This window comes from Schistocerca nitens, chromosome 2, assembly GCF_023898315.1.
Source record: "Schistocerca nitens isolate TAMUIC-IGC-003100 chromosome 2, iqSchNite1.1, whole genome shotgun sequence".
Classification (NCBI taxonomy): Eukaryota; Metazoa; Arthropoda; class Insecta; order Orthoptera; family Acrididae; genus Schistocerca; species Schistocerca nitens.
Genome location: NC_064615.1, coordinates 777,763,046 through 777,788,626, shown reverse-complemented (window position 1 = coordinate 777,788,626; position 25,581 = coordinate 777,763,046). Strand labels below are relative to the sequence as shown.

Sequence of the window (25,581 nt, the reverse complement as noted above, 5' to 3'; positions counted from 1 at the left end):
TAGAATGTCTGTCCCGCGACGGCACGTGAAAATACGACAATACGCAAACTGAAGATCGATAATTAAAGTCAACCCAGAATTAACACTTCACTCGCAAGTGATTTCATGGTTACGCGTATCTCGAGTAACTTAATACGGCATCCGAGGCTGGCTGTAGCAGTGATACCGCCGCGACGTGACTCCCGACACAGATGGCGTGTTATTCAGCATCTGGAGAGAACCGGGGCCTTGCTTCCTCGCGCAGCGTTCTTATATATAAAGCCACGGTGCGGACGGCTGAGGGAACGCCTGATCAAATCGGCTCTCCCGACTAGCCGCTGGGCTAGTAAGGCACCACTTTAAGTTACCTAATAAATCATAGCTTCTCTTGCTGATGGCCGATGAAGCTCTTAATTTAAATGTGCATTCAGCACGCAGTTAAGTATTGATAATAAAATTTTGACGTGGCTAAGTTAAATATTTTGGGCGAGAGAATTAATTTAATTACACTGCACGCAGTAGACGAGCTCTAAACTGACACTTTGGAGATACGCTATCACTATAATTTTATAGGTATTCAAATGAAACTTTTCACATCTTCATAGCTATAGCGTATCTCCAAAGTGTCAGCTCAGAGCTCGTCTACTGCGTGCAGTGTAATTAAATTAATTCTCTCGCCCAAAATATTTAACTTAGCCACGTCAAAATTTTATTATCAATACTTAACTGCATGCTGAATGCACATTTAAATTAAGAGCTTCATCGGCCATCAGCAAGAGAAGCTATGATTTATTAGGTAACTTAAAGTGGTGCCTTACTAGCCCAGCGGCTAGTCGGGAGAGCCGATTTGATCAGGCGTTCCCTCAGCCGTCCGCACCGCGGCTTTATATATAAGAACGCTGCGCGAGGAAGCAAGGCCCCGGTTCTCTCCAGATGCTGAATAACACGCCATCTGTGTCGGGAGTCGCGTCGCGTCTGTATCACTGCTACAGACAGCCTCGGATGCCGTATTAAGTTACTCGAGATACGCGTAACCATGAAATCACTTGCGAGTGAAGTGTTAATTCTGGGTTGACTTTAATTATCGATCTTCAGTTTGCGTATTGTCGTATTTTCACGTGCCGTCGCGGGACAGACGTTCTACCATTATTTAGCGTGGCGTTTGATGAAATATTATCATCAAATTATGGCGAGCATTCATTTTAACATTTAATTCGGACATTTATAGTTACATCAGCACGTTAGACTCTGAACTGCTCTGTTAGTTAGGTTGTATGGATACTTGTGTTTTTCATTTGTGACTTTCAGAATATACTCAACTATTTTGGAAAATCGTTTTTGATTATAAATCCCGGACAATCTCCTAATTCCTCAGAGCTACAAGCTGCAGCTATAATTGTATTCTCAGATGAAGTGGGCACTAGGAATTCTAATTACAGGCTTCACGTTTTGCTAAATCACTTTCTGGTTGCTAAAGTGTAATTAGAGAGCCAGTGTTGAGAACAGCGAAAGACAGCATAAATAATATTCTAAATGCCAGGAACTGATTTTACATTCAAACATTTATACAACAGTAAAAATAATTCTAACCGCCGCCCCACAATAGACAAGTTAAAAGACAAATTTCACTTGTTTTCTTTATACTAAAAAACCTAAGTAACAACAGCAATTTGACTTTAAAGTAAATTCACTGACTATGAATAACTTTGCCTTAGCAGTGTATAGTATGGATGTACTCCCCACTAGAGACATATGAAAATTTGTGGCAGACCAGGACTCAAACTCAGATTTCCCACTTGTCATGAGTGGTTGCCTTAACCATTAGGCTATCTGTGCATGCCTCACAGACTGGCCCAACCTTCCATATGTTGCACTGTCTATACATCCCCACACCATAGAATCCTACATTCATTGTCATCATCAACAATATCTGTTCATCCAGACATGCAAGTAAATATTAAATTTCAAGGCAGACAAAAGACGATAGCACCATAGTTCTCGATTTCTCATAGTGTTATTCTCACTGGTTCAGGAATACCGAGTACAGATGCAAGCATTTGGTGATGAATGTCGGAGGCTGTGGTGTAGGAATGTAGACTGTGTGACATATGGAAGCTTGGGTCAGTTTGAGAAGTGTGCATGGATAGCCTAATGATTAAGGCAATCACTCACAATAAGCAGGAAATCCAGGTTGAAGTCCTGGTCTGGCATAAATCCTCACATCTATATCTAACACAGCTGAAGCCAAGTTACTTGCAATCAGCAAACTTTTTTCGAAGTAATTTCGGACAGCTATCTATCATCAACAATGTCTGTTCAACCAGATATGCAAATAAACAACAATTTCAATTAATATCAGTTATTTTCATTATAGGATAATGATTTAAGAGGCAAGGCAGAACTAACATTATATGTACATTATGTCTTTTAGTGGTCTGATTGTTACAGGAGGTAGGCCCATTGAAAATTATATGAAAGGAAGAAAAGGAATTGGGTTTATAATTAACTACACAAAGTATTTTGGGAAGTATATGCCTTTGTCTTGTTCATCATTTCATCAATTGTTTAAATATTTTTTCTTACCCTGGTGTTGTATTTTTCCTTTGTGATCACACAACCATTCTCTGTTTATATAATTTCTCTCTATAAATAGGTATGCTATTGATGAGTTGTTCCTCTGTCTTTACTATGTTGCACAGCTCATCAGGCATCAATGTGATACATGCGGTGTCCAAGCTATACTACATAAGATTCAAGATCTGCATTGTACATACTACAGAATTCAAAATGAATATGATACATATGCAAAATTGCATCTCTGAGGAAAGTAATAGTGCAACACAACATAAAATACAATAAACTGTTGATGAAATATCAAGAACTTGAAGTGAAGTGTAAGGTGTAGAATGGAAAATAAATAGTAAACACCCAGACTATGATCTTGTTACCCAAGTTCCAACTGTAAACAAGAAGTGGTGTTCACTGGAAAAGAGAACTAAGAAAAGAAATCTAGATGTAAACTGTGCTATAAATCAAGTGTCAATAGCAGACAGTAAAAATATGCAGTCATGAGTTGTGCGTGATTCAAGTCCAACACCGTCACATTCTGCATGTAAACAGACCAACTCGACACACACAGAAAATGCATCAGTACATGAAATAGAGCATGCTATAGTGTGAGTGCGCCAAACAAAGAAATGGTGATTAAAAAACCTTGATAATCACTTAGAGCTGTACACAATTAGTGATCATAGCAAGGATAGTATGAAACAAATCAAAAGTAAAGCACACAGATGTGATATGCTGCTGTGGCACCTATCAAAACAAACATTTCAGATTGTGTTCACACTGAAAAATGCACCCTCTCCACAGAAGAACCAAAAAGAATCATTCGAGACATGGAGAAAAGAGTACTTGTGCTAACAGAGAGTCATGGATGGTATTGATTTGATTAGCTCTGAACTAGATGACACACACACTGTGCATCATTATATGAGGTGATAAAAAATGTAACAAAAGTGGCTGAAGACTTTGATCAAAATGATACAGTAATAGTTTTGGTGGGAAGAAATGACATCAAGGACACCAAGCTATAGCGGTATTATGAACAGCGCAGTCACAATACTTTCTCCAGTTAGCCATAAGACAATAATTTTAAGTACAGTATCAGACAGGTATAACAAACCAGAGATAAATGAGGGTATTAATTTATTTAATAGAATACATGTCTTCTCTGTAGGTAACTCCACTTTCAACAAATGTGGGACAACTTTCAATTTTGCAAATGAGAGAGCTAACAAGGTTTCATTTTAATATCCATGGGTTGCATTTCAACAGATTAGACAATGAAAAGATTTGTTCCAGGTATGCACAAATAATGAAAAACATGATAAGGCGCACTCAATACAGAAAGATTACAAAACACTACAAATAAGAAATCTGAACAATGCGCTTACATGAAAACAGTGCAAAAAAAATAGTTTATCTTGATAGCCGAGACAGACATCTTTTATACGAACTCAAAACAGGAAAATACCAATGTGAAAATCACCAAAAGGGATCTGTTAATATGCACCAAAATATTCAGTCCTTAAGAAGTAAATTTGTATGTGTAGAAACACTACTGAGTGATGACGATAGCCTGACAGTGGTGTGTTTCACAAAACACTGGCTCCATGAGCAGGAAATACCTCTGCATAATCTATACAACTATTCAGTAGCATTACACTTTTGTAGGCCATTACAGAAATGGGCGCAACTCATATACGTGAAAAAAAAATTACAAATACCAGAGCTGATCTAGAAAAATACAGTACTGAGTGTTTGGCACTTGATATTTTAATTCAAAATACAAATATATCATCAAAGTCTACCATTCATGTGACAGTAGTGTCAAATCATTTTAAATAAATTAGATAGTGTGTTAAATAAGACAACTAGCTGTAAAGGAAACAACAAAATTGTACTGTGCAGCAACTTCAACATTGCTTACAGTAAGGTACTGAGACTGAAAGAGGATCTCTGCTCAACTCCTTGTCTCATACAATTTACATAATGCAATCAGTGACTATATAAGAAATGCCACAAACAGTGCTTTTACTATAGATTATATGGTCACCAACATAAAGGCAGATAACTATAAAGTAATAGTAACTGATCAGCCCTACTAGAAGAAATTCAATAAAAATCAATACTATTTGTGGATGACACAAACATTTAAATTAAGGGAATGGATATAGAATAAGCTACAAATGGAGCTGAAAGTGTATTATACAGACTAGAAAACTGGGTTAGAGATAATAAACTGATTATATATAAATCATAAAATTCAAAAACAATCGACCAGAAGATACCGAGGTAGTATCACAAATTAAGAAATACAACCTTGAATAAGTACCATGTGTAAGATTTCTGAGTCTTCACCTTGATGCTAAATTAACATGGACAGAGCACAACAGGGGAATGTACTTATTCAAGTGCCTTCCAAACAGCATCAGCAAAGTAAAGAACATTAATACCTTTCCATTTTTTTCTGTAAATGAATTTACTGATTATTGCAAGGAAAACTCAAAAATGTAACAAGAAGTAACCACCATCCAATTCAAAAAATGATATAAATGTATGTATGTAAATTTAAATGTGAGGGCAATAGTCATTTACTGTGAAAAACTGAATACACTGTACAGTACCATAAATGAATTATGCTGTAATTTGTGCTGTAAATGCTCTATGCTGTAGAAAATTTTTATTTTATAATCAAACTGTCAAAGTGTGTATATGTATTGAAACAACATGTATAAGCTGAAATACATCAAATGGCCAGATACATAAATAAATATTCTAAAATGTTCAAAAACATTCATTAATAGATGAGAATATCCAGAAAAGCTCGAGAACATTTTAGAATAATCTTCAGCCACCACTGCACAACCATTACAGTACACAATAGGGGAACCGTGTGTGTGTGTGTGTGTGTGTGTGTGTGTGTGTGTGTGAGTGTGAGTGTGTGTGTGTGTGTGTGTGTGTGTGTGTGTGTGTGTGAGTGAGTGAGTGAGTGAGTGAGTGAGTGAGTGAGTGTGTGAGTGATACCACATTACCGTGCATTTTGTCTGAAAGAGGAGGGGGGGGGAGGGTTTAGGGGGAGAGATAGAATTACTTTATGTATTTACACGAGTGAGACATGACTGAATTATATATCTAACACGTTCCATGCAATATTCTTATATTTAACCAATTAAGTGATATTCATCATAAGCACAACTGATACGAGCAATGCTGAACTGATATGAGCAACGCTGCACAAAGTTAGTGGAGGAAGGGGTTCAAGGGTGATGTCCCACAAGACATTTCATCTGTTCCTGTTTTTATTATTACACTGAATAAAACACTTTTAAAAGCTGTCCCATTACAAAGCATTTTGCTACTGTTTTCCACATTTTGTAATGTTATTTTATTATATTTTATCTTTTGGTGAAATCATTGAAATTGATTACCAAGAATCAACTTAGAATTCAATACTACCTACTTTCCTTTATTAACATTTTCAATATCATACTGGATACTACTCACAGGGTCTGAAGTCCTCTTGCGTTCACATATGACACTCACAAATACTGAAGATGGTCCATCCACACCCTGAAAAAGAAAACTGCATTTGAATCACATGAAACAGAATGCTGAGTGTTCAGCATTTCACAACAGTTTTGAAAGGAGTTTGTTTTATGACTGGAGCAAATAAACTAATGAAATTACAAGTTCAAAGCAGTAATTACATACAGGGCTTTCTTCAGTCTAAATGTTTGATTTGTGACTAAATTATCAAATGTTTTTTACCAATTATTATCAGCAAAATATCAAGAGAAGTACTCAGTTTCAATCATATGATGAGAAATTATGCCTGGTAGTGCCCATTGTGCTTTCTAAGAGGAGCAAGCAGTATGCTAGTACTGCACTTCACCCTATGAACCTCATTTACCATGACAATGGTAATGAGCATCACCATTACCGTTATCTACAACTGGCAGCTACAAAGATGACAATATTGACCATGTTCACATACAGGCAAATGAAACACTTGATTCTAAGTCAAATCAAGACCTTTTTTGCCATTCTTTCCTTTTCTCCTTATTCCATCAGAATCATTTTACATCCATTCAACATTATTTAATGCAACATAAGAGCTTCATACTGATAAGCAATTGTAAATGAATCAGAAACTCAACAACAGATGGATCTATTTTTGTAGAAAACTGTTGAATGTCACACTTCTAATGACCTAAACAAGTACAGTGGAATCTCGCTTAGTGAGCACCTCCCTTAATGCGCAATCTGCATAATGAGCAAAATAAACTGTAAAAAAAAAATGACTCACTTAATGAGCGATGTTTTGCATAACGAATGGAAGCAATTTAGTGTGACGTCACCAGCCATTTGTACGTGGCATGGGAAACATTCAACAATATGAAGACCTTTCATTGTCGGCAGTTGCATATGTACAATGTCTTAAACTTGCGTTCACACTGTGTGTGTGTGTGTGTGTGTGTGTGTGTGTGTGTGTGTGTGTGTGTGTGTGTGTGTGTGTAAATGAAACTTATCATTATTGAAACACGACAAACATATGGTGAGAGCGTTGCTGTTTAGCATGTACATACACTCAGCCTACACCAACTATTTGCACTATCCTCAAGAGCAAGGACAAGATTAAGAAGACTGATGCTTCAAAGGAAGTGAAAAAGAGTATCTAAACAACAGTTTCATATTCTAGATGATGTAGAAAGGTTGCTCCTTATATGGATAAATGAAATGCAATTGCAAGTCATCACTGTTAATGAGAACAACATTTCTGAGAAGGCAAGACTGATTTTTGCCAACCTTGTTAAGGAGACAACAGGCTCATCAGTGGCTGAAGAAGTGTTTAAGGGAAGCCGTGGGTGTTTTGAGAAGTTTAAGAGAAGAATCGGCATCCACAGCGTTATGAGGCATGGAGAAGCAGCCAGCTCCGACACAAGGGCAGCAGAGAACTTCATCAGCAACTTCAAGATGCTCATAGATTCTGAGTGTTATCTGCCTTAACGGGTTTTTAATTATGGCAAGACGGGTCTATTCTGGACAAAGATGCTAGAGTATACCTTTATAACGGCTGAGATGCATTGCCCAGTCACAAGCCAATGAAAGACCGTCTCACACTGCTATTCAATGCCAATGCAAGTGGTGCTTCTTTACCATTCCGAAACTTCACAAGTCTTCAAGAAGTACAAAGTCCAGAAGAGCAGGCTAAATGTGATGTGCAAGTCCAACAACAAGGCTTGGGTGACATGTGATCTTCTTTATGATTGTATCAATGAAGTGTTTGGCCATTTGGTGAAAAAATATTTGTTTGACATGAATCTGTCACTCCATATCTTGCTTTTTATGGACAACACTCCTGCCCGTTCTCCAAGCCTACAAGACCACCTCCTTGAAGAATTTCAAATCATCAATATCCAGTGTTTGCCTCCCATCACCACTCCATCAATACAGACTATGGACCAGCAGATTATTTCTAACTTTAAGAAGCTCTACACTAAAGCACTCTTAAGCACTGCTTTCAGATAACTGAAGCTACCAATCTCACTCTCTGAAATTTCGGGAAATATAACTTCAACATCTTTGCCTGCATGAAGATAATTGAAAAGGCATGGGAAGGATTACCAAGAGAACTCTCACTTCTGCATGGAGGAAGCTTTTGCTGGAGTACGTTGTTGGATGTCACTCTGAGGCATTTGAGTCAGTACCTGTGAGTCTATAGTCAATGAGATTGTGTCTTTCACCAAGAGCGTGGGACTAGAAGTGGATAAGGATGATATCGATGAGCTTGTGGAAGATCACAGCCAAGAAATGACCACCAAAGAGCTTATAGAGTTGCAGTGTGTTTCACAGCAGGAAGTTGTGGAGACGAGTTCAGAGGAGGAGGAGGAGGAGGAGGAGGAGGAGGAGGTAACAGAAAAGCAGCAATCTTCTGGTGCAATAAGAGAAATGCTGAATGCAAGGTAATCTGTTGCATCACACACTGAAAATCATCACCCCAAAGAACCAGTGGCTATGCACACTACAAATTTATTTGCCGATAATGCTGTGTCACATTTTCGCCAAGTGTTGAACCATCAGCAGAAACAAATTACTATAGATAGCTTCCTAGTAAAAAAGAATTAGTTATGTATCATGAATAATAAAGTACATAATACGAATATAACAGAGGGAAACATTCCAAGTGGGAAAAATATATCTAAAAATAAGGATGATGTGACTTACCAAACGAAAGTGCTGGCATGTCGATAGACAAACACAAACATACACACAAAATTCAAGCTTTCGCAACCAACGGTTGCTTCGTCAGGAAAGAGGGAAGGAGAGGGAAAGGGTTTTAAGGGAGAGGGTAAGGAGTCATTCCAGTCCCGGGAGCGGAAAGACTTACCTTAGGGGGAAAAAAGGACAGGTATACACACCAAACGGAAGCGCTGGCATGTCGATAGACGTGTGTGTGTGTGTGTGTGTGTGTGTGTGTGTGTGTGTGTGTGTGTGTGTGTGTGTGCGCGCGTTCCTTTCCTGGAGAAGGCTTTGGGCAAAAGCTAATACATAGGTGTCTTTCCGTTGTGCCTGTCTGCAGCTCAGTGTGTGTCATCTTCACATTAAGTTGCAATCTATCTTTCCCTTATATTGTTTATATTCCAACCTGGATTTTCCATTGTTCAATTTTGCTGTATATACTGTATATTCTGTGAAATTAGGAGTTTGGATTGCAATTTCTAGATGTCGGATTGTGGGTTCCATATTTTTCAACAAAACAATAAACACACAATGATACAGCAGTGATATTCATAGGAGAACTTGTGTTAAGTGAAATACTGAACGGTTATTTTCAACAAGATGGTGCAACCACGCATACAGCTTGCATTTCAATGTCACTGCTTGCTGATGTTTGTGGTGACTGCTTAATTTCACAGGGACTTTGGCCTCCATGTTCGCCTGACCTAACACCACCTGACTTTGTGTGTGAAAACATGATTAGATGAATTAAATTGTGTGTTCAACAACAGAGGGGACACTTTCAACATTTAATGTGAAAAATTGCAAGTAAAAATGAATATTCAATAAATTAATAACTTGTATTTCACCAAGTTTCATTTCGGTATATTCACTGCGGCATACGGCACACATGGCTAACAATCATATGGCACTGTGGAGAGAGTTTTTGAACACCTGTTATAATTGTTTTTGTTTACCATGTTTAATTTAACAAGCCAAACAGGGTTATTAACTGGGAAAATTATCTTTTTTATGTTAGAATTGGTCTGTACGTAACGTAAAATCTCAGGCCTTGTGGCTGGCAGATTTATCAACATCCTCCCAATAGCCTGTACTTGAGAGCAATTAACTTTTCTCTTCTCCAAGATGGAGGCCTGGATTGGCTACTCAGCATGTCACAACTGATAGTGATCTCAAGGATGTTGTCAACAACTGGTTGAAGCACAAGGTGGCATCATTCTTTGATGAGGGAGTAAAGAAGATGGTATCATGGTTTGATAAATGTTTGAATTTTGATAGCGACTCCATCAAAAAGTAATGACAACATGTTGGTACAGACTTTATATAAACTAAATTTTACCTATTTTTCCTTTAATAGCACATCTGTGATTAATTTATGAATAGTACTTGTAGTGAGATGTAATTTTGGATAGCAAAATCTTTATTTTCAAATTGTTAATAGTACTGATTCAAATTACATGCAATTAACAATGAGTAGTCTATGCAATCGTTAACTTCAGTTTTTGCAGGACACAGTCATTAGCTACTCACTTCCTTGTCAAGACGGCGAGTTAGCGTCAGGTTCTTTGTCCCAGGGACTATCCTCAGTGGACTATCAATTTCTTGCAGATGGAGTTCTATGTTACCCACACCAAGGCTTGGATCACCCAAAATGTGAAGTATTCCTGCAAACATGTTAAAAATCTGTAAATAATTTTTAAACATTATTCATGAGAGAGACCATTCATGAAAATGAGAACTACCGCTACTTACTTTTAGGGAGTTTCAATCAGATAACAAGAGCTACTTACTTAGTTTTTCAAGAAGACAGGGGGTGGTAAGCGAGACCTTGTCAAATTCACATGCTCGCTTTACTACCATTTGACTGGTCAGTGCACAAGATGATGTGTAGCTTTCCAGCAACTTTCCATACTCACCTCTATTTCTTTGTAGCCAGCTCTCACAGTATGCGAGACTTCATACACTATTACGCTTGCATATATTTCAACATGGGTGAAAAACATTTTGAAACTGTAAATAAACCACTACAGAGGTATATACACTGCTGATAAAAAGCGAAGTATGTAGAAGAGGAGAAGGAATAAAAACTAAACTTCAGGGGTTGAAAGGGTATGTGATGTTATTGCAGTTATTACTAAATCAAGTCAGATTTACAAAGAACTTTGCAGTGAGCCCACTTCTCAGAATGACATCACACTCCCCTCTGGCCTGAATGCGTGCACTGATGCAATTGGAAAGGGTGTCACAAGGCTATTGTATCCTCTTCCGAGATGAGTTGGATCCAAAAGTGTTTTAACTGGTCCTTGATATCCTGGATACAAGCGTTGGGATTGAGTTAACGTCCAAGTTGGTCAGACACATATACTATAGGGGATTTATCTGCAGATCTTACTGGCCCTGTGAGTACCTTAGCATCGTGTAGGCAGTTCATAGACACACATGCTGTGTGTGGATGAAGTAGCACCGCAATACTATCGCATGAGAGGTAACACATGAGGTGGCAGAATATCTGTGACATCACTTTGCCATCAGAATTCCCTTAATCACTACCAGTCATGCATGACCAGAAGCCATACAAAATGACTCCCCACAGGCCAAGAGACCATTCCATTCACAGCTTTTTTTACATTTATTTTTAGTTTACAACCTATGAAAGACAAAGGATGACCAGTTTTATGGCTAGCACTGCTGTTTATGTGTGTTCATAAAGGGATTCTCAAATAGTGATGCTACTGACAGGACCTGCAATCTTTGGCTGTCAAATGGTTCTTACAAGCATTGCTAGAGAGAAAGATTTCTACTCCGCTTGCTCACTATTGTTTATGTGAACTCAGGGACTTCAAGCATACATAATACGTATGATAGATAATATTGCCCTGAGTTTATGTTTTACAATTTTTATAACCGAGATAAAAGAATTAAAGATTGTAAGAGGAAGAATTGCAGTTGTGGATGGACTGATCTGTTGGCGGTGATTCTTTAGAGGATGTCTGGACAATAACACAGGAAATCAAACCAAGTACAAGGAGTAAGATAAATAATATACAAAGCTTGGCTGCATTTGCATGGCTAGTTAGCACACCGAAGTGCTGAATTAAGTAACTGACAGACAAGAGAATAATATGTGCTTCATACAGAGTGCTGTAATGCATGAAAAGTGACTCAGTTGCTAGCATCCCGGGCAGTGACTGTAGTAGCAGCCACCTATTTGAAAGAACTGTTTCAAGAATTGCAAATTGTGTAAGGTTAATGCATGAATGGTTTTATGAAATAATAGTCAGTAGAATTGGACTTGCCTCATCTCCTTGAGGTGTGGTTAGTAGGTTAAGGAGGCTATTGGTTTCTTTTTTCTATGGATACGTAGAGCACTTGACTATTATAGCCAATCAATCAGGAAAAAGGCAAACATGAAGAAAGAGAAATTATAAATAAGGTAAGGGAAGAAGATTTAAACAAATTCCAAAGTATTGTGAAAGCAGTTAATATCAAAGTGGACCAACAATTAGAACATTTTTCATCTCAGCAAGTTTGATTCTAGATTAAATAAAGTAGAAGACAAAGTAACAACTTGGAATGATTCTGTTGCTGAGGTTATAGTAAAAAAGCAATAGAACAATGTTGATAGACTGGTAAACTGCAAACTATGTACTGTGTGTTCAAGCAAGAGACAGCTTTTGTGAAAAATGGTAGATACTGTGTTCAACATGAATTAGAGTCACTGAACAAAAATACAGCTGCAGAATACCAGAAGCTCAGACATGCATTACAAAAAGGCTGAGCGAGTGCACTGTCAGTCAATACTCTTAGGATAACTGGTGTGGAATCAATAGAAAATGTAAGGATGCAACAGAAGGAATCAATTAGTCATGATCATGACTCACCATAATACAAGGAACCAGACAGCAGTGTTAAATTTGTTAGAGGGTAAGGACTATACAAGAGAATGAAGCATTATCATCTAACAATGTTTATAAGAATGTAGACCAAGGTGAGATAATTCAAGGAAATGGTAGTAAATGGAAAGAGGATTTAATGTTTTCTATGGACAAAGGAATAGAACAAAAATTTCCAAAATTTGATCCTCATGGAAAAACCTATCAGTATTATTTTTAAGTTTTTTATGCACATCAATGGAGTTTATTAAATGTATACCAATTCGAGCCCTGTAAGGAGGTGAAAGGTACTGTGCTACAACTCTGATAGCCTCTCCTGTGCAAATGTCAACCTCACCTTTGCATGGTGTACCCAGATGAGGCTCTGGCAACCTAGTACTGATGGCATAGCCAAACTGGACAAACAGAATGATAGAAAATGGCATTCGCCCCCATATTGGTTTGGAGAGTAAAGGGACCAAACTACAAGGTCATCAGTGCCTTTTACTCATGTATTCCAGGGAGAAAGTAAAAAGGCGTTAAATTAACTGGGAACCATTCTGAAAGAGAAGACAAAAGATGCAAACCAAAAGGGGAAAATGTGCACTTAAAGGAAGAAAGCGGTGGAAGGTATTAAAATAATATAGCAGAGGGCCTGGGCTGGTTGATCATAAAAATAAAAGGGATGCACCAGCCACTCTGTAACACACTGAAATCTCCAGCCAAAGAAAAACAAATGCTGGAGAAGCACAAACAGGGTAAAGACTAACATCAAGGCAAACCAACAGCAAAGAAAAAGTGAGGAAGAGTTCAAAAGAGTGAGGGTGAAGGCCTGCGAGAGAATGCCAGACACCCACCCATAGATTGAGTGATAAAAAGGTAGAACTAGACCAGCTGTTAGGCATTTTCTCCTGACACCATAGGCAGTGTGGCGGGAAGATTAAGTCTGCCTCAGGGTGGCTAAAATTGGGCAGTCCGACAAGATGTTGACCACAGTCAAGTGGAAACCACAGCAACGATGAGATGGGTCCTCGTGATGTAGGAGGTCGCCGTGAGTCATCCAAGTATGGCCAATGCAGAGCCAGCAAAGGACAAGAGTGTCCCTGGAAGTGGTTCACATGGATGACCTCCACACATTTGTTGTCTCCTTGAGAACACTTAGTTTATTTGTTCTACTGACAGTATCCCAGATCCCAAAAACTTTACAGTGCAAGACCAATCGGAGATTAGTCTCCAGTGTGCTGATCTCTAGGGTCGGTTTATTGGTAGCTTTTTTTGGCCAGCCTGTTGTTGTTGTTCTTGTTGTTGTTGTAGTCGTCTTCAGTCCTGAGACTGGTTTGATGCAGCTCTCCATGCTACTCTATCCTGTGCAAGCTTCATCTCCCAGTACCTACTGCAACCTACATCCTTCTGAATCTGCTTAGTGTATTCATCTCTTGGTCTCCCCCTACGATTTTTACCCTCCACGCTGCCCTCCAATACTAAATTCGTGATCCCTTGATGCCTCAGAACATGTCCTACCAACCGATCCCTTCTTCTGGTCAAGTTGTGCCACAAACTCCTCTTCTCCCCAATCCTATTCAATACTTCCTCATTAGTTATGTGATCTACCCATCTAATCTTCAGCATTCTTCTGTAGCACCACATTTCGAAAGCTTCTATTCTCTTCTTGTCCAAACTATTTACTGTCCATGTTTCACTTCCATACATGGCTACACTCCATACAAATACTTTCAGAAACGACTTCCTGACACTTAAATCTATACTCGATGTTAACAAATTTCTCTTCTTCAGAAATGCTTTCCTTGCCATTGCCAGTCTACATTTTATATCCTCTCTACTTCGACCATCATCAGTTATTTTGCTCCCCAAATAGCAAAACTCCTTTAGTACTTTAAGTGTCTCATTTCCTAATCTAATTCCCGCAGCATCACCCGACTTAATTCGGCTACATTCCATTATCCTCGTTTTGCTTTTGTTGATGTCCATCTTATATCCTCCCTTCAAGACACCATCAATTCCGTTCAACTGCTCTTCCAAGTCCTTTGCTGCCTCTGACAGAATTACAATGTCATCGGCGAACCTCAAAGTTTTTATTTCTTCTCCATGGATTTTAATACCTACTCCGAATTTTTCTTTTGTTTCCTTTACTGCTTGCTCAATATACAGATTGAATAACATCGGGGAGAGGCTACAACCCTGTCTTACTCCCTTCCCAACCACTGCTTCCGTTTCATGTCCCTCGACTCTTATAACTGCCATCTGGTTTCTGTACAAATTGTAAATAGCCTTTCGCTCCCTGTATTTTACCCCTGCCACCTTTAGAATTTGAAAGAGAGTATTCCAGTCAACATTGTCAAAAGCTTTCTCTAAGTCTACAAATGCTAGAAACGTAGGTTTGCCTTTCCTTAATCTTTCTTCTAAGATAAGTCGTAAGGTCAGTATTGCCTCATGTGTTCCAGTATTTCTACGGAATCCAAACTGATCTTCCCCGAGGTCGGCTTCTACCAGTTTTTACATTCGTCTGTAAAGAATTCGTGTTAGTATTTTGCAGCTGTGGCTTATTAAACTGGTTGTTCGGTAATTTTCACATCTGTCAACACCTGCTTTCTTTGGGATTGGAATTATTATATTCTTCTTGAAGTCTGAGGGTATTTCGCCTGTCTCATACATCTTGCTCACCAGATGGTAGAGTTTTGTCAGGACTGGCTCTCCTAAGGCCGTCAATAGTTCCAATGGAATGTTGTCTACTCCAGGGGCCTTGCTTCGACTCAGGTCTTTCAGTGCTCTGCCAAACTCTTCACTCAGTATTGTATCTCCCATTTCATCTTCATCTACATCCTCTTCCATTTCCATAATATTGTCCTCAAGTACATCGCCCTTGTATAGACCCTCTATATACTCCTTCCACCTTTCTGCTTTCCCTTCTTTGCTTAGACCTGGGTTTCCATCTGAGCTCTTGATGTTCATACAAGTGGTTCTCTTATCTCCAAAGGTCTCTTTAATTTTCCTGTAGGCAGTATCTATCTTACCCCTAGTGAGATAAGCCTCTACATCCTTACATTTGTCCTCTAGCCATCCCTGTTTAGCCATTTTGCACTTCCTGTAGATCTCATTTTTGAGATGTTTGTATTCCTTTTTGCCTGCTTCATTTACTGAATTTTTATATTTTCTTCTTTCATCAATTAAATTCAATATTTCTTCTGTTACCCAAGGATTTCTACTAGCCCTCATCTTTTTACCTATTTGATCCTCTGCTGCCTTCACTACTTCATCCCTCAAAGCTACCCATTCTTCTTCTACTGTATTTCTTTCCCCCATTCCTGTCAATTGTTCCATTATGCTCTCCCTGAAACTCTGTACAACCTCTGGTTCTTTCAGTTTATCCAGGTCCCATCTCCTTAAATTCCCACCTTTTTGCAGTTTCTTCAGTTTTAATCTACATGTCATAACCAATAGATTGTGGTCAGAGTCCACATCTGCCCCTGGAAATGTCTTACAATTTAAAACCTGGTTCCTAAATCTCTGTCTTACCATTATATAATCTATCTGATACCTTTTAGTATCTCCAGGGTTCTTCCATGTTTACAACCTTCTATCATGATTCTTAAGCCAAGTGTTAGCTATGATTAAGTTGTGCTCTGTGCAAAATTCTACGAGGCGGCTTCCTCTTTCATTTCTTAGCCCCAGTCCATATTCACCTACTACGTTTCCTTCTCTCCCTTTTCCTACTGACGAATTCCAGTCACCCATGACTATTAAATTTTCCTCTCCCTTCACTATCTGAATAATTTCTTTTATTTCATCATACATTTCTTCAATTTCTTCGTCATCTGCAGAGCTAGTTGGCATATAAACTTGTACTACTGTAGTAGGTGTGGGCTTCGTATCTATCTTGGCCACAATAATGTGTTCACTATGCTGTTTGTAGTAGCTTACCTGCATTCCTATTTTCCTATTCATTATTAAACCTACTCCTGCATTACCCCTATTTGACTTTGTGTTTATAACCCTGGCCAGCCTATCAGTAAGTTAATTGCCTGGAATCCTGACATGTCCTGGAGTCCAAATGAAGGACACTGGCATTCCACAGTTTGAGGGCATAAAGAGACTCCTGGACAGTGATTAGCAAAGGATGGCAAGGGAAGCACTGGTCGAGAGCTTGTAGGCTGCTTAAGGAGTCACTATTGATGACAAAGGACTTACCTGCGCAGGAGTGGATACGCTCAAGAGTGAGAGAGAAGACTACCAACTCTGCAGTGAAAACACTGCAGCTATCAGACAAGGAGTGCCGTTCAGTACATCCAACTTGAGCGTAAGCAAAACCAATGTGACCATCGACTGTCGAGCCACCAGTGCAGACTATTTCTGAGCCCTAGAACTCGCCAAGGATAGAGAAAAATTGCTGGTGGAGGGTCTCAGGTGGAACTGAGTCTTTTGGACCTTGCAACAGGTCCAGAAGAAGCTGTGGCCAAGGCATTGACCATGGAGGTGTACGTGAGTGGACCCGGAGGAAAGGTGGCAGAGGGAAAGATTCAAATTCTATGAGAAGCGACCGGACATGGACTGCAACTGAAATCCCCCATGTGGGCCACTGTTGTGGCCGAAGGGTAGTTATGTTAGGGAAAAGGAGACGGTAATTTGGATTTTGAGGTGAACTATGAACATGGGAGGTATAAAGCACAAGCAGTTGTCGCCTGACCTGCAATGGAGGAACTCCACCTTCCACAAGGAGGCTGTTCACTGGGCTCGTTTGGAAAGCTCCCATTGCAAGTCTAACTACACAGTGGTGCTTCTTCCTTCTTCTTGTAGACAGAGTAAACAGCTTGTCTGGCACCAATGTCCCATAAGGAACCTTAGCAAGGAGTCCTGTACTCTCTGCTATACTCCACGTCTTCCAACCCAAGATGTTAGCATCTGGAGTGAGATCAATATCAATTGCCCTCAATGTCTTGTAAATAGGAACACTGCACTGCCAGCGATGATGATATCTACGTCGCAGAGGCATTGCTGAGGCACGTTAACACAGGACTCCTTGCTAAGTTTCCTTATGGGACATTGGTGTCGGACAAGCCGTTTACTCTCTCTACAAGAAGAAGGAAGAAGCTCAATGCAGATGAGTATCTGTTCATATGGGCCAAAGTAGGCAATAATAATTGTAAAATAAAGATCAGTGGTGGCTGTATGTTCTATTATAGACGATAAAAATTACCTTCTCTCCTTCCCTTATCTCTCCCATTTTTTTTTTTTTTTTTTTTTTTTTTTTTTTAATCTTACTCTCCAGATGTTAACATCTTGGGTTGGAAGACATGGAGTATAGCAGAGAGTACAGGACTCCTTGCTGAGGTTCCCTATGGGACATTGGTGCCAGACAAGCCGTTTACTCTGTGCCTGGCGGCCATAATGCTGAGAGTGATGCTGGACCATATGCCACGCTCCCGTAGTCAAGACGGGACTGCACAAGGGCTTTGTACAGGTGCAGCAGTGTATGATGATCTGCACCCCAGTCAGTGTAGCTAAGGCATTGAAGAATACTGAGATGCTGCCAGCAGATTTCCTTAAGCTGATGAAAATGGGAAAGCCAAGTTACGTGGGCATTAAACACCAGTCCTAGAAAGTGACAAGTCTCCACTACGTAGTTGGTCATTGAGGTAAAGTTCTGGATGTGGGTGGAAGACAGAAATGCATGATGCAAGTCTTGGAGCACAAAAACTGAAAGCTGTGAGTGATGGCCCACGACTGTGTCTTTCATATGGCTCCCTGCAGTCAGTGTTCAGCCACACCAACAATAGAGGAGCAAAACAAAATACAAGTCGTCAGCATATAAAAAGGGTGATACAGAGGATGTGACTGCCACTGCAATACCATTAATGGCCACTAAAAAGAGCCCTGTGGGACCCCATTCTCTTGGATATGGAGGGGAACAATGTGAACCACCGACTAACTCTGAAGGTATGGAGTGACAAAAAGTTCTGTAGAAAAATCATGAGCTGGCCTCGGAGACCCCACCCGTGCATTGTAGCGAGGATGTGGTGGTGCCAAGTGGTGTCATATGCTTTCATCAGGTCAAGAAAGACAGCAATAAGGGGTTGGCAGTGGGAAAAGGCCATTTGGATGGCAGACTCCTTGGTTGGGAGCAAGTGCCAAGGCTCAGAGGTGGTAGCCCCACTGTGGCATCCACTGTGGCATTTGGCTGTTGTAGGCTAACAACCCACAACTGCTTGAAATTAATATGTTAAAGAAACTAAGAGAGCCTGTTAGACGGTTGGGCTTCATCGAAGCCCTATGCTCTGCATAAGAGCAACAGGAAATAAGCGAAGTACATCAGGTTGAGTCCTATACTCAATTTGAAAGGAATTTAAAAGCCCAGTTTTGGTCATCTGGTGTGCAAAAAAGATGGTTGTTACAGTTTCTGGGACCAAGAGTTTGCACTGATTCATGAGGTGGATACAGAAACCTCACAGAGTAATAGTAAATGTAATAACATATTGACTGAAGACAGTGTGTGGGGAAAATGAAGCAGATGAGGAATGTGGCAAACAAAATGCTGTCAGACCAAATAAAATTAGTTATAAAAGAAAAAGAATTTGAAACCATTCATAACAATTTACCACATACGAGTAAAGGGATAGCACCAAAGGGAACTATATAAGAGTGTACTGAGGGAGAACCAACCCTCGAAACAATAAAATGGGCAGAACTTAGAGAGGTTAAGAAAAAGCAATAGACAAAAATGGTTAATGCAAAAATTAGAAAATAAGCTATAGATTACTAAACGAAATTTAATCAGAAAGCAGATTTTCCAAAATATTAGGTAAGAGAATGATTATTGTTAAGGATTCGCATGATGATGATAAAATGGATACGCAAATTAAGAAATTTTTCAATCTTCATCAAAGATCATTTGAGGCAAAAGAAATTTGACTTCTCAATGCACTAGTTAGTAAAGACCCCCATGTCACAACAAAAATTAGGGCTATTCAGTGGGTATGATTTAAAAAAGTATGTAGCTGACTTGCCTAACAATAAAAAAAGACTGCATATAATAGAACAAAACAAAAGAAGGAATAAGCCAAATACGAGAAAAACTAGTCCAGAGGAAAATTTGAGATTCAAGAAGGAAAGATTTGGTTGGTTTGTTGAGAACAGGAGGGAGGGGGGGGGGGGGGGGGAGACTGTGAGACTAGGATTGCCCCAAAGATGCTTCTCACTATGGGACACCAGCAATGATGCCAACCTTTCCTGATCCCAATACCATACCATGGTCAAGAGAACGGGGATGACACCATGGGGAGAAGATACAAGAAAAGTAGAAACAAAATGGCACAAAAGATCAGACAAAATGTATTTAGTGTGAAAGACCAAAAGATGGGGACAGCACAGCAAAATGTGGTTCACCATGGGGGAGAGCAATAGTGGGGGGGGGGGGGGGGGGGTTCAATGCAGAGTAAAAAACCATGGGTCAACCTAGTATGGCGGACACAGCTGAACTGATAACTGAAACCACACTCCTTTCAGTTATTTGAGGCTACAGACATGTGTGCAAGTTGCATTTGCATGACCAATTTTAGATCAAGGGGTTGGCTTATAATAGGGAATTATGCACAGTGTATGAACCAGCATGCCATTTAAAAGACGACATTCAGGCAGACCACTTCCCATCAACACTGATCAACGACCATTAACTGACAACATCTGCAACCTATGAACTGACTGCTGCTCACGGCATTTTCGATATCTAGATTGCATTGCACCATTTCTGACCTATGTCTGACTTCTTCACAGTGCAGACAATGGCATCACAGACACTCTCTCTCATGGATCAATGCACTCTCAGTAGATATTCATTACAACAAGCTGGTCCAGACACAACTATAGGACACACAATTACTAGACCAACTATGCAACACCACAACCGACTTCCAAATCTAATGTCACACAATTCCTGGTTTGTCAACATAAGTCATGTGGGATGTGTCACAGAGCACTTAAGATTCCTTGTCCAACTCATTACAAGGAAGGCTATTTTCTACTGACTGCACAGTTGTCACATCCATGTGTGCGTTCATCCGAAAACTGATCATGAACCATTTTGTATGACTGAATATCAAATGTGATTGAACGCCTTGTATCAAAGCTTGTACAGCCTGCAAACCCTCTAACATAGGCTGGAATGCACAGCTGAAACACAGCCGCTACTCGATACTTGAGGGTCACTTCCAGGATGTGCACCTGGATCTGTTTGTGACCACTCCCTGAATCAGGTGGCTTCCACTACATTTTTCAGCTGTCACTTGTGTCGTCCATTGTGTTGTTCATTGTGTGGAAGCCATGCCACATTCAGATGTCATGGCAGAATACATGGAGAAGGCATTTGTTCCCTTACAGATTTTCCTTTTTGGTTGCCCTTACTGTACCACGACTGATCAAGTCCGCCAATTTGAATCCGCACTCTCCACCAAACACTGCAATTTGTGTGGTATTCAGGGACTCCAAACCACAGCCTGCAACCATCAAAGTAATTGTTTAGTGGAGCACTGGCACCACATACTTACAATATTGGTCATGTGTCACAGAGGTGGTTGGATGGAGTATCCGCTGTGTATAAGAGCCCTCCACAACTCCTCAATGGTGAACCTCTTACACTACTGGCAGACTTTTTATCATGAACGCAACTGCCAATGGACAAGGAACTCCCTACATCATCTGCAAGGTCAATCTGCACATCGCTCACCTCAGGATACCACCCCTGCAGACACACGGACCACACAAAATCCTTTCATAACCCCTAAAAAGACTCAAATGATGTTATGCTGAGGGAACCATCTTATTCCGGCCCCCAAAGAATGATAAAACAAAGCGACAACACCTCGATACAATACTGAAATGACCATGTCGGTCAGGGGTACGATATAATGTTCCTTCAGACTCATAGCTGACAACACGTGGAAGTTTGGTCTGGCCATGAAGCATGAACAGCTAGCATAATGATAAGGTGACTGCTCACGAGAGGTGAGAAATCTGGGTTTTTAGTATTCTACTCTATGCAAAACTGACAGATGTTAAAGTGAATGTCTCAGGCCTGTGTGGATCCTACACGATACCCCCAGTATAGTTGACAATGCTGTGACCCACTTAGACACCAATTTACACACCACCCAAGACAACGTCAGTGCATCAGATACAGTGGACGAGAGTGACACTTTCACGGTTTGCCTCAATATGCAGCAATTTCAACTGGAGGATGTGTTGGCGACTTTCTTACCAATGAAGGATAGTACAGAGAATGCAGGCTGATGAAGAATCTCTTCCTAGACAGTTCACTCACAGCTACAAACTCCCCTATGACGCTGACCCAGACAAGATTACATTTATGTTATCTGCTGGTGGAATCCTCACTGTCATGGCTGTAAGGAAACATCTTCCATTTGAGCATGCACAAATGGAGGATGACCAGGGTAACACATCAATCATAGCAATAGAAACAAACAAGGGTCAAGAGATAGTATGGCTATAAGTACCATATAGGTTTATTCTTTTTAGGTTTCTAGGATAAATGAGGTACGTGGAGCTACTGGGGATAGCCAGGAGTACCTGATTTGGAAGTAAGCTGGTATCTGTATTTTCTTTCAGTGGGTCCTGCGTAGTCTTCACTTGTGGTGTTGGTGTTGTTGTGGTCTTGAGTCCTGAGACTGGTTTGATACAGCTCTCCATGCTACTCTATCCTGTGCAAGCTTCTTCATCTCCCAGTACCTACTGCAACCTACATCCTTTTGAATCTGTTTAGTGTATATGTTTCTTGGTCTCCCTCTACGAGTTTTACCCTCCACGCTGCCCTCCAATACTAAATTTGTGATCCCCTGATGCCTCAGAACATGTCCTACCAACCGATCCCTTCTTCTAGTCACGTTGTGCCACAAACTCCTCTTCTCCCCAATCCTATTAAATACCTCCTCATTAGTTATGTGATCTACCCATTCTTCTGTAGCACCACATTTCGAAAGCTTCTATTCTCTTCTTGTCCATACTATTTATTGTCCATGTTTCACTTCCATGCATGGCTACACTCCAAACAAATACTTTCAGAAACGACTTCCTCACATTTAAATCTATACTCAATGTTAACAAATTTTTCTTCTTCAGAAACGATTTCCTTGGCATTGTCAGTCTACATTTTATATCCTCTCTACTTCGACCATCATCAGTTATTTTGCTCCCCAAATAGCAAAACTCCTTTACTACTTTACGTGTCCCATTTCCTAATTTAATTCCCTCAGCATCACCCGACTTAATTCGACTACATTCCATTATCCTCGTTTTGCTTTTGTTGATGTTCATCTTATATCCTCCTTTCAAGACACTGTCCATTCCGTTCAACTGCTCTTCCAAGTCCTTTGCTGTCTCTGACAGAATTACAATGTCATCGGCGAACCTCAAAGTTTTTATTTCCTCTCCATGGATTTTAATACCTAGTCAGAATTTTTCTTTTGTTTCCTTCACTGCTTGCTCAATATACAGATTGAATAACATCGGGGAGAGGCTACAACCCTGTCTCACTCCCTTCCCAACCACTGCTTCCCTTTCAAATCCCTTGACTCTTATAACTGCCATCTGGTTTCTGTACAATTTGTAAATAGCCTTTCACTCCCTGTATTTTACCCCTGCCACCCTCAGAATTTGAAAGAGAGTATTCCACTCAACATTGTTAAAAGTTTTCCCTATGTCTACAAATGCTAGAAACATAGGTTTGTCTTTCCTTAATCTAGCTTCTAAGATAAGTCGTAGCGTCAGTATTGCCTCACGTGTTCCAATATTTCTACGGAATCCAAACTGATCTTCCTCGAGGTCGGCTTCTACCAGTTTTTCCATTCGTCTGTAAATAATTCGTGTTAGTATTTTGCAGCTGTGACTTATTAAACTGATAGTTCGGTAATTTTCACATCTGTCAACACCTGCTTTCTTGGGGATTGGAATTATTATATTATTCTTGAAGGCTGAGGGTATTTCGCCTGTCTCATACATCTTGCTCACCAGATGGTACAGTTTTGTCAGGACTGGCTCTCCCAAGGCCGTCAGTAGTTCTAATGGAATGTTGTCTTCTCCCGGGGCCTTGTTTCGACTCAGGTCTTTCAGTGCTCTGCCAAACTCTTCACTCAGTATTGTATCGCCAATTTCATCTTCATCCTCTTCCATTTCCATAATATTGTCCTCAAGTACATCACCCTTGTATAGATCCTCAATATACTCCTTCCACCTTTCTGCTTTCCCCTCTTTGCTTAGAACTGGGTTTCCATCTGAGCTCTTGATATTCATACAAATGGCTCTCTTTTCCCCAAAGGTCTCTTTAATTTGCCTGTAGGCTGTATCTATCTTACCCCTAGTGAGATAAGTTTCCACATCCTTACATTTGTCCTCTACCCATCCCCACTTAGCCGTTTTGCACTTCCTGTCAATCTCATTTTTGAGACGTTTGTATTCCTTTTTGCCTGCTTCATTTACTGCATTTTTATATTTTCTCCTTTCATCAATTAAATTCAATATTTCTTCTGTTACCTAAGGATTTCTACTAGCCCTCATCTTTTTACCTACTTGATCCTCTACTGCCTTCACTACTTCATCCCTCAAAGCTACCCATTCTTCTTCTACTGTATTTCTTTCCAGCATTTCTGTCAATTGTTCCCTTATTCTCTCCATGAAACTCTGTACAACCTCCGGTTTAGTCAGTTTATCCAGGTCCCATCTCCTTAAATTCTCACTTTTTTGGTGGTATAATTTTGATAATGGATATTCAGTAAAACACCATAAACAGTGTGGCAAGATATGATAGTAAGTAGGAAATTATAGTTCCAACAGAATAACTTATTTCAATTGCATAATGGCAGAGCAAATGTGTTCCCTAACCAATATATGTATCATTATTCTGAATATCAGTAACACTGACTGTTAATCTAGTACATCGTACCTGAGCATCCACAAAGAACTGGAAAATACTCGCTTGCTCTCTATGTAGGAGCAGAGAAAAAGACTTCCTATATAGCAATGAATAATGATAATCTTAGCAAATTAAACCTCTGATCTTTTTACAAATTCAGTCAAACAGTAGAATACATACATAACTTACACATTTTTCAAAAAGGGTAATAATATTTACACAATCAACCTGATGGAAACAAATGAGGTTGTATACGCATTAAAAGGGAACACTTGCAGCTTCTTTGAAGGGTAGGCCAATGTAATGTACCAATATTGTTCACTCACAATTACTTTTTTCCCCCTTCATGCTAACATGCTTCGATTTTTTCCTCTGCATCCACAAGAGCAAATTTTGGTAGGTCGATATTCTCTATATATTCTCTATTTTCTCACAGAACTTAGTAAAGTGGGTGGCCACAACCATTTAACTTTATAATGAATGGCAGTAAAATAACTGCAAGACCATTGTAATTGGCGATTTCTCTATTGTCACAACCAGTTTTGCTGCATTGTTACAACTTCCTCGGGTAAAAGCAGTTTCACATTGGAGTACCAAGATGCTCCCAATGTCCATAGCCAAAAAGCAAAAAATCTGAAGAGGCAAATTCGTCAAAATAAATAAAACAGGACACGGGGTGAATAGTGTGGTGGTGCACCAGTAGTGCATGTACACACCTGACCTCCTTCTGTGCTGTATGCAAGCACCACATGTATGCCAGCACACTATTTGCCCCAATGTCCTGTCTTATTTATTTTGATGACTTAGCTTCTTCAGGGGTTTGATTTTTTACTGTGAACATTGGGGGTATCTTGGTGTGCTAATGTGATACTGTTTCCACCTGAGAATGCTGTTTTAATGCAGTGAAACCAGTTGTGACAAATAAATCACCAATTACAGCTGCCTTGCAGCTCATTTACTTCTCTGTTTTCTTTTACAAACTGCGCAATTCGT

General features: G+C 39.8%; 1 protein-coding gene across 2 annotated transcripts in view; it reads right to left on the bottom strand.

Annotated features, from left to right (window-relative positions):
- Positions 1-25,581, bottom strand: part of LOC126237025 (fat-like cadherin-related tumor suppressor homolog) — a 363,960-nt gene that overhangs the window by 61,541 nt on the left and 276,838 nt on the right. For both annotated transcript variants that reach the window (XM_049946768.1, XM_049946769.1), the window contains 2 exons: positions 10,315-10,448; positions 6,049-6,114 (listed from right to left, as the gene is read on the bottom strand). In XM_049946768.1, the coding sequence (XP_049802725.1) occupies positions 6,049-6,114; positions 10,315-10,448 (200 nt within the window). The remainder of the gene's footprint in view (positions 1-6,048; positions 6,115-10,314; positions 10,449-25,581) is intronic.